At 41.0% G+C, this 9,791-nt stretch overlaps 1 protein-coding gene across 1 annotated transcript; it reads left to right on the forward strand.

The window, feature by feature from the left end:
- Positions 1-3,422: 3,422 nt before the first annotated feature.
- LOC110988396 (dynein light chain roadblock-type 2) lies at positions 3,423-8,025 on the forward strand. The gene is made up of 4 exons (XM_022251845.2): positions 3,423-3,572; positions 5,422-5,497; positions 5,806-5,973; positions 6,804-8,025. Exons 1-4 carry the CDS (start codon positions 3,570-3,572, stop codon positions 6,845-6,847), a joined length of 291 nt encoding a protein of 96 aa, XP_022107537.1. The 5' UTR covers positions 3,423-3,569; the 3' UTR covers positions 6,848-8,025.
- The last annotated feature ends 1,766 nt before the right edge of the window (positions 8,026-9,791 follow it).

The following is a 9,791-nucleotide window of genomic DNA, read 5'->3' on the forward strand; positions in this document are numbered from 1 at the left end:
ACCCCATTTCTTGCTGGGTATAGTATATTAGTTTCATCTATGTTAGTTTCGTCCTCTTTTATAGGTTTTGTCCTTTTCCTCAATTTTCGTCCTCTATTCATTAGTTTCGTTGTTAATATGAGTTTTGTCGTATATTTATTACTTTTCGTCCCATATAAATTACTGTTGTGCTTTAAATGTACTTTTTGCCTATTGTGTCCCAGAAAAAAACAAACCCTGAGGAAAGGGGTTAATATGCCCAAACCATGAGACATGATCATAATGTATAATTTAATATAAAGTTAATTATGCACCGACACCCGGCTTCCGCGTGTCCGCCTTCCCTTTCAATGCAGAGTTCCGAACGGCGGCGCATGTCAGCCAATGCAGGGTCATGTCGTAAGATGTCAACCTCCTGTGAATGCGACCTCGTAAGTTTTGGATGTTACGGGTGGACTGCATGGTGGAAACTTTGTCCTTCAGGTACCCCCACGCAAAAGTAATTACACATAGTGAGATCTGGAGAACGGGGCGGCCATTCAATTGGATGGTTAAGAGCAATTACTCGATCTCGGAACAGTTACCGTAGGAGATTCCTTATAGCGATGAGCCTGTGTGAGGAAGCCCCGTCTTGGGCCCACCACATATGTCGGAAAACACCATTTTCATGCCGTTGAATATGCATCTTCCCAAATACTGCCTCGTCACCTATTGTCAACCATTCAAGAAAACTTTCATTCGCCTGACAGCGTTCCAGGAGCCATTGAACAAACCGTTCCCGTCTCCTCCTGAGGTCTCCACGCAAAAGTTGGTGGCGGATGTGCATTCGGTATGGATGGAACTGCAGGTCTAACTGCGCTTGCGGTTAAACGAAGAATGGAACAGTCCAAGTCCATTCCTCCTGCAACTGGTTCCCCTTGGCTGTTCGACAAGTTGCTGTCGAACTGCAGCAACGTTTTCAGGACTTCGCACTGTGTGCCTCCTTTCCGAATGACCCTTATTCAAATTAAAGCTTGTCCCACGTTCTCGGTATTTGCGCACATTTTCTGAGATGGTCGACTTTGCCGGTGGATCCCTATCAGGGAACCTTCCCTAAATGCAACTTGGGTGGCTTGAAAGCTCTTGTTTTCAAGAAATTCCGTTATGACAAACACTCTTTGCTCTTTGGTAAGTTGCACCACTTGCTGTCCTGCTTCGAACACTTAACTGCACTGGCCAAGTCAACACATTTAAATCAGATTATTGCATAACTTGACTCGGAAAGTGACAAGAGGCAATCTTCCCTCATTAACATGACCTTATGTTGTCACTTGCAGGACAAGCATGACAGAGGACATGCTCATTCACTGGTTTATCCAAAGTGTTACAACTGCATGAGTTCGGCATTTGAAGCAAGATACGGGACGGAGAGAGCCCCCCCCCGCGCCCTTGTTTTGGTCGTTGTTTGATCAAAATCTCAGGAATTCTTTTCAGACTTGTTGGGGGATGTTAGATAACAACAGTCTACAGTGTGTATAGGGATTGGAGAGGTAAAGGGGTACCCCTCCGTCCCATATCTTGCCTGGTATAGAGTTCGGATGCACCATTTTCAAGACAATGGTGTTCAGTCATGCATGACAGGAGGGAAACCATCAAGGCATCATTAGACTTGAAGAATACTGCTTCAACTTCAGGTTTCGGAGATCCTTATCATATCTCATGGTTTGGGCATATTAACCCCTTTCCTCAGGGTTTGGTTTTTTTTTTGGGGGGGGGTCCCCTGTAGATTGGTTTCATACCTTTTGTAATAGCTTTGGCCTCTATATACTTCTTTTGTCCTTTAAATTATTGTTTTGTCTTGAATTCATTTCACTGTCGTCTCACATATATTAGTTTCGTCATATATATTCATATAATATTATTTTTGTTTGATTTCTTTTAAGGGAGTCATAAAGGGCGTCTCACAGATATGTTTGAATTTCGATAGGTATTATTGCAGACACAATGAGCTCATATCAATCGTAATATAGTAATAAAAGCAATCTTAGTCGTTAGGTTTAAAGTTTACAAATTAAAGGAAAGAGCTGAGGACCTTTTAAAATTATACTTCTATAAACTTGTTTGCAAACAATTGAAAATACTATAGAAGAAATACATGCACAGAAATTTCATTGTGGAGTGTTGTTGTTTTCGTAAATTTCTTTCTTAACAGTGACAGAAAGCAATTAAAGCTGTATGACATAAAGAACAATACATTTTGGTAGCACCCTGACATGTGATACAAAAGGCATATGGCACCGGATACAAAGGTTTCTTTTTCTCTTCAAATACCTCAATTTATTAAAGACCGCAGGTCTATAAAATAAAACGCCTTTAAATTTGATAAAGTGGATCAAACCTAGATTATTTCTTGTCAACTATTTGTTACACAATTAAAATGCATGTTTCCAGCTTCGAAAATATACTGAAACAATAACAGAATCCCGAGAGAGTAAAAATCAGAGCAGATTTTACTTAGAGTTATATACAACTTAAATGAGCGTGAACATTAAGAAGCAAAATAGGCTTTAGTACAGTAAGATTAAATCATGCCGGGTTTAAAGGCAAAGTAAGTAAAACGGCGGGGACCCGTCGAGTGGGCCAGGCGGGTCGGGCGGGGCGAGTTGGCTAGGGACGTATTGGTAAAGAGCAAAGTGGCTTTTTAACCTGCTTAAATTCCCGTCGTCTGATTGGCGGATCGTTGGTCACGTGTCACTGAATTATTTGTTCTAGCTTCCCGTTGAATATATCCTGTCACTTGAATGGTTCCCGTCCCATTTAACGTATCTCCTGGTAAGAAAGGGGAAATTCGGATCACAATGATACTCGATAGGGACCCCAATTGAAGAAAAGCGGATTTATGCAGGTATAGTGTATAAAGCAATAATCAACGTTCACATCCGTGCAAGTGCATGATGAGCATGATGGTGATCATAGACAGATGAAAATGTTCAAACCCGCAAGGCTAATCATAAACACACATTACTGGTATAAACTATTATAATATGTTGCTAGACTGAGAAGGCCGTGCATATTTTTGGCACAAAACGGTGGGGAAACCCGACTTGAATGAAAGCTATCGTCGTGACTCCAGGAGTCCGTCAGTCAAGCTGCAAGAGGGAACTTGAAATTCCAACGCATTGCGTTTACGTTCGCACAGACGGCAAGACGTTAAAGGCTGTTACTTTTCCAGGGGGATTACTTGCTAATGGAAGTACATGTGCATTCATTTAATGCTAAACAAAAATAAAAAATAAAATATATATTAATTATTAATGACAGAAAATACATATGTCCTAAAACAGGATGCTGATAAGTACAAATGCGCGAAATTTATGTCGTGAAAACGCCTTGTTAGCTCGATATTATGGTGTAGGAATATCAACAAACTGCACCGTAGCAACCAATGTACGATTCCCAGACTGCGCCGCTCCGTCACTCCTTTGTTTCATTGGTATTTCCGATTTCGAAGAGATGCGGTCCAGACTATTGAGATCGAGTAGTGTGATTTGTGTCAACGTCAGTGGTGTGAGTCTTTGTAATTTCGATTGAATTTTCGCAGAAAGCCAATCATGGTAAGTTTCTTTTCTATAACTGAACATTAGAGCCTATATTGCAGTATTTGTTTCTAGGTATGGTACCGAAATATAACAGATATTGCAGAGTAGGTCCCGGAAAATAGGCTATGGTTAGGTCACCGGCAATCGGCATACAGGCATTACATGTAGGCCTACCGGCGTTGCATGTACTTGTAGGCCCTACAGTTTGTACATACATGGGTGGACATGTACACGTACAGTCTGTAGTGGGCTGGGTGTCGGTCTCTGTTTCCACTTTGCCCCATGTCACTTCGCCCCTTCCCCACTTCGCCCCATCCCCACTTCACCCCATCCCCACATCGGCCGGCTACCACTACGCTCAATTTCCACTTTTCCGTGCTTGAACGTGGAAACTCTCTGGGCCTGGCACATCTGGGTCTGGCACAAATAAGGCACCTTTCTTGTAGTGTGGATTGACATTGTGACAATGGATGTGATAATAACATTGGAACGATTGACAGAAACGGAGTTATTCAAAATACCCCAGAATACCCCGCCACTCTAAAAAACGACCCCTAGAATGACTGGTTATGTGGGTACAAGGTGAAAATCCCTTAAGAAGAGTGTGACACTTTAAGCTGGCTACAAGGTTACAAAACTAACCATGCAAATTTGAATTCACCATGTGTCATGTGTTAAAACACTCACACTTTCCCCTCAAAATTTCCCTCGAACATGTCAAACTTCAAAACCTTGCCCTTTTTTGAAAACATTAACCCTACAGTTATTGAGCATGATGTCACAGTTATCTACATGTACCAAGGTCAATTCAACAGTAAGAATATAACTCTCCCTTCTATCATAGGAACAGGGTCCCCAAATTTACAGTCTCCAAAGTCTGTCCTGTAGTCTTCTTTGGATCCCCCGTATGTACATGTACATGTATGTAGGCTAGGCTACATTGTGCGTCTTCTCTTCCATTTCAATCCTTTCGTTTGAGCCACTAGGCCTTCTTTTGTGAATCCATTTCCAACAAACTTGACTTTTAAAGACACAAATAAAAATGCATGTCTCTCCTTTCCGTGGAACCCAACAAAGATTTATCATAATAAAATTTTGGATTTGAAATATGCCGTGTTTCAAAATCGGTTGCTAACATGTCGGTGAAACATTTGAAATTATCAGGGTTGTTTCGATACATGAACATGTACCACATTTACTCCCCTTTTAAAAGAATGAGTTACATGTGAGGCACTATTGGTCCAAAAGGTTCAGGTACAGTACATGTAGTCACTAAATTACCAGGGTACTTGTAGATCGTCTTGTTTGGTAGACAGGGGGAACCTAGTCTCTGAACCTACTGGATTCAGATTGCACATTGTTTGTGTTGTAGCTTTCCTGTGGCATGAAGGACTGTGTTACATCAGTTACATGTAGGATCCATGCCTTCCTATGTGCTGTAGTATATGTACATGTATCCTCTCAAAACTTCCCTTAGGTGGGGGGATGTAGGATTTTCAGAAACAGGGTGGCACAAACTTAGTGGGTTAAATGGGAGTGAGCAGTGTGAAGCCCGTAGTCACAACTTAATGTACTGCAGCCATTAGTCAATGTAACTTTTTTTGTCATGCAGACTGTTAGAGGGGTATGCCCAGCACGCCTCCCCTCTAAATCCACCAAGTGCAGTTAGAGTTCTAAATATCCGCAGTGCAGGAGCAAAAGGGGCCATTTCTCATTTTGGCCAATCAGAATCGAGATCACGGACAGTCAAAACCTAGCACATTGTCCACCCAGTGCCTGCTTTCGTCATGCCAACAGGGTTTACTTAACATTGGCAAGTATTGAAAAGGCCTCCTAACTACACTTTGTCTGTCCCACTTTACAGAGTGAAGTTGAAGAAAGCCTGAAAAGGATTTCATCCCACAAAGGAGTCATTGGCATTATTGTTGTCAATTCTGAAGGTGAGCATTATATACCGGTATCTTCATGCTCAAAGAAGTTTCTTTGATCTGTCTACCAAGAAAAGTATTATGAAGAAAATAAGTGTGATATAGATAAATAGGAATACCGTAGCTGAATAATGTGAGCAGGCTACATGTACATGTACATGTAGGCTAAAAGTAAGTATTCACGGACAGGTGCGTTTTCATACAAACAGCTTAACGTTTTTTAAAAAATGTGATCACATAATGTACAGTAATCACATGTAGAGAGTTTATTTATTGGAGCCAACCTTGTTTTCTTATTTTTCTTTTACCTTCTTTTTTAGGTATTCCTATCAGGACAACCTTGGATAATTCCACTACAGTGCAATATGCTGGCCTACTCCATCAGCTGACAGCCAAAGCCCGTAGCCTGGTCAGGGATATTGATCCCCAGAATGACCTGACCTTCCTGCGCATCCGCAGCAAGAAGAACGAGGTCATGGTGGCACCCGGTAAGATGGCCAGCTGGGCAGTTTTGACATGTTTGGCACAGTTTCCTCTTTTCACAGCCCTGTCATCAACTGAAGCCATGTCCAACTTTACCTGGCTTTGGCTGGAGATAATGTATGGGTTTGTGGTAGCTGCTGGCTAGCGGCTGCAGTCATCACTTATAGCCATACATGTATGTGTTGTTGCTAGCCATAGCCATTGAATTCAATCCTGCATGTACCGGTACGTTTACCTTTGGAATGTTCCACAAATTTTGAAAGTAGCATCAGTAATAACATTGCAAGAAACCTGTTTCTCCATACCATGGGTGCACATACGTACAATGTACATGTACTGTCATTCAGAGAGAGTCTGGATGATGCCATGATATGAATAGTTACTGTACATGTTCATATTTCTGAAGTGCTAAGATAGAATATTGCTATATTATGAAAGCCATAGTAATATCCAGTCATAATATATGATGAATTTTTGGTTTACATGGAATTCAACATTCCTCATTAGTTGCTCATTAGTATTTGCTCATTGACTTCCATGTATCAACAGATCGCAACATCCAAACATATTGAAAAAATATTGGCCTTTTGACATGCTGCCAGAGCTTTTTAAAAGAGTCTCATTGTAACAATAAACTCAGAGAGAAATTAAGTGCTATTTGTCCAAATCCCTCCAAATCGTTGATGCAGTTTTTTTTTTGTTCATCTTTCTGAGCAAGTTGCTCGGAACAAAATTTCAAATGCATGATTTCAAACCAATGACCAGTGACTACAGGGACCCTGATTAACAAGTTTGACATGTGATTTATTTCTCTGCTCTTCTTTTTCTCTCACAGACAAAGAGTACCTGTTGATTGTGATCCAGAGCTCCACTGATTGATCTCGTTCAGTCTTGTTCATTTTGTACAGACAGAGAATGCCCCTTTTGCTTGTGTAAATACCACTTTCCTTTCAACCTTTCAGTGTGATACCCATATATTTGACTGTTAGATCTTGTAAAAGTGCACTATTGTATCCTTGGGTGTAGGATCTGATACCGGTAGAGGTTGATATTCAAACCTGGATGTCAAAATGTGATTCAGACAGGAACATGGCGTGATCAAGCTGAACCTTGCACAAAAGTCGAGGCAGGTTGACACTTTGTAAAAGTGAAGTTGTGATGTTGAATTAGCGTCAGATGCGAACTTCCCAAAGAAGTTAGTCCCAGTGAATTTCTTGAATCTTTTTGACCTTGATTTCCTTTGGCTTTTACTTGTAAGAAGTGTGAACTGGTCTTTGGCAGATAAATGGTTTTCAGCCAAATGAGAACTTTCTCAAGATTGCATGAATTCCGACATTTTTGTTTTTGCACATTTACATTAATGATTTGATTTGCTTATCTGTAGTCTTTTTAATTTTTTTTTTTATTTATTGAAAACAATACAGTTTCTTCCATTTTTTTCTCTTAATCTATGAAGAAGGATTTTTAGAAATCAGTGAAAGAAAATAATAGTTTGTAGTTTTGATTTGGATATATTTCCAGGGGTGGTGCATTCCCTTTCTGATGCCAACCTACCCAATGAAATCTTGTCTTTTGGCCAAAATCATAGGTTTAAAAGCATTTAGTGGACATATAAAATAGCTGTCATTGAACATTGGATACGACTACGGTAATTCTTTACTGTTCGAGATATCGGTAATTCATTCAACTTTTTTTTTTTAAGCTCGGCCCATTTGCATTTGTGGATGATAATTACAGCTTCGCTGAATGAATCATTATTTGGAGACAGATATTGTTGACTTCATTGTTAGTTTTCACGGTTTTACTTTGATTAAATCCACTGTATAAGTCTTTACAGTAATCCAATGACATATTCGTTTTATCTCAAGAAATAAAACTCTGTGACTTATTTGTTTTGCTTTGAACTTGAGATGAAATGAAGCGAAGGACTAATTGCTTGGTGGTGTTTATGTATTTGGTTTGAAAAGTATTACAATTCTCTGTAGCTCATTGTTGATTTGAGTTCCCGTACATGTATGTTGATTGAAATAAACCTTCAGCATAATCAGTCAACTAAACCAGATCTGTTCACATTTCAGTTTTTTGTTAAAAAAGAACTTGAACAAAAAAGTTGCAGGGGATTTCTGAAATGTTGGGTGCAATTGATGCATGATTTTTCAGTAATCCCACCATTTGCCAATTGCCTTCTCTTTCTTATTCAAGGTTGTGAAAAATGGTGTAGGTATTTCATGCGGGATGAGGTGATCATGCAGACTGGCTGATCACGCCCAATGTGGTATGCAAAAGTAACACAATTACTTCAACAGAAAATGCCAATTAAGGTGAGGTGATGAGACAGTTTGGCTCGCTTGGAACACGGTGAGGCACGTAGACTTTTTGTTGGGTCTGTACGTCATCGTGGACTGATTCGTCAAGAGGTTGAACGGAGACCTTGCTGCTACCTCCACAAATCATCAGTGACCACTGACCAGTAAAAACAGAATTGTCTACAAGAGTGCTGTAATAGCATATCTGAACACTGTGTGAGCAAAGCTGTCTAGATAGTGGATACCAGACCCGTGGCTTCTGACTACTCTACGAATCAAGGGTCCGGTATCACCCAATGTCTGCGTGACCAAGACTGAAGGAATTTTTCCAGCTTCCGGAAATTGCTGAATTATTCTGAAGTCATCCTGTTTTTATTCAGCACATTCGGATGGTGCCGTTGATCATTCCCGGCCGGGTACTTAGGTATAGGTTAGCTGTTGAACCATGGAGATACATGTAGCTCTATGGTTGAATGTAAACTCCGCAAAAATCTCCCTAGAGGAGAATCTAGGAAGAATCAGGACCAGACGACGACTGGAAAATGCCCACACCAACAGGGTGCACCACCAGTAAATCGAAACACCCGAACTGTCAACTGTGACCCGTGCATCATGGTACTGGTGAACTCGGTCCGTAACCAACTCGATTCCAGTCAACTCGGTCCGTAACCAACTTGGTTTCAATCAACTCAGTCCCAAGTTAACTCGGTCCCAGGTCAACTCGGTCCCAAGTCAAGTCGGTCCCAGGTCAATTCGGTCCCAGGTCAACTAGGTCCCAAGTTATCTCGGTCCCAAGTCAGTGTCTGAGATCGTTAATAAGTTCATTGGGCGGTACCATGATGATCGGGCCACTTCGCCCACAACTGCACAAGTCTGACAAGATGCCAAAAATCTAACCATATACTTCCTACATTGGGCATTTAAGGCAGAAACCAATCAAAGCTTCAATATAAGCCAATAAAGTCAACAGAAAGAAATGCCCCTGAATGGGGCTGAGAGCGCCATCATTTGTCAAACAATTTATTTTCTTATTTGTGTGAAAGTGTGAATAGAGTCCATGCATGCCGCATGGGTACATTGTTAGCGGAGTAGAGACTGTCGAGCACCACTCATAGGCCTAATCTAGCACAGCTCCATACGAAACATACAGCATGCCAGCAAATACAACACTCGATCGACTGCAAAAATATTCTAAGAGGTATACATTTTCAATCTAGCAACTTTTAAATGGAACCAAGATGACTTGGGACCGAGTGACTTATAGGAACAAGTTGACTCAGTAGTGGGTGATGCCTGACCTAAGATTTTTTATCAAGAGTCATCAGGGAATCTTTGGGCAGAGAACCAGACTAAGCACAATACAAAATGCCGGCCACGTTGTAGTTGCAGAATTCAGTCAGAAAGACACGGTTTGCGCACACTTCCAAATTACAATAAGGCATAACGCCCTTCGGGGGGGGGGGGCGGCTTCCAATGCCTATTGAGGGCGCTGTACTTTTTTAGAGCAGTCAGCTGTC

Source organism: Acanthaster planci, linkage group LG06 (genome assembly GCF_054643075.1).
Source record: "Acanthaster planci isolate LZ-2023a linkage group LG06, COTS_SCS, whole genome shotgun sequence".
Lineage (NCBI taxonomy): Eukaryota > Metazoa > Echinodermata > Asteroidea > Valvatida > Acanthasteridae > Acanthaster > Acanthaster planci.

What these genes read in the sequence shown, in the direction of transcription:
- LOC110988396 (XM_022251845.2), top strand. An exon ending in TATTGTTGTCAATTCTGAAG is followed by an intron (nt 5,498 to 5,805) that starts GTGAGCATTATA and finishes CTTCTTTTTTAG; the next exon opens with GTATTCCTATCAGGACAACC. An exon ending in CGAGGTCATGGTGGCACCCG is followed by an intron (nt 5,974 to 6,803) that starts GTAAGATGGCCA and finishes TTTCTCTCACAG; the next exon opens with ACAAAGAGTACCTGTTGATT.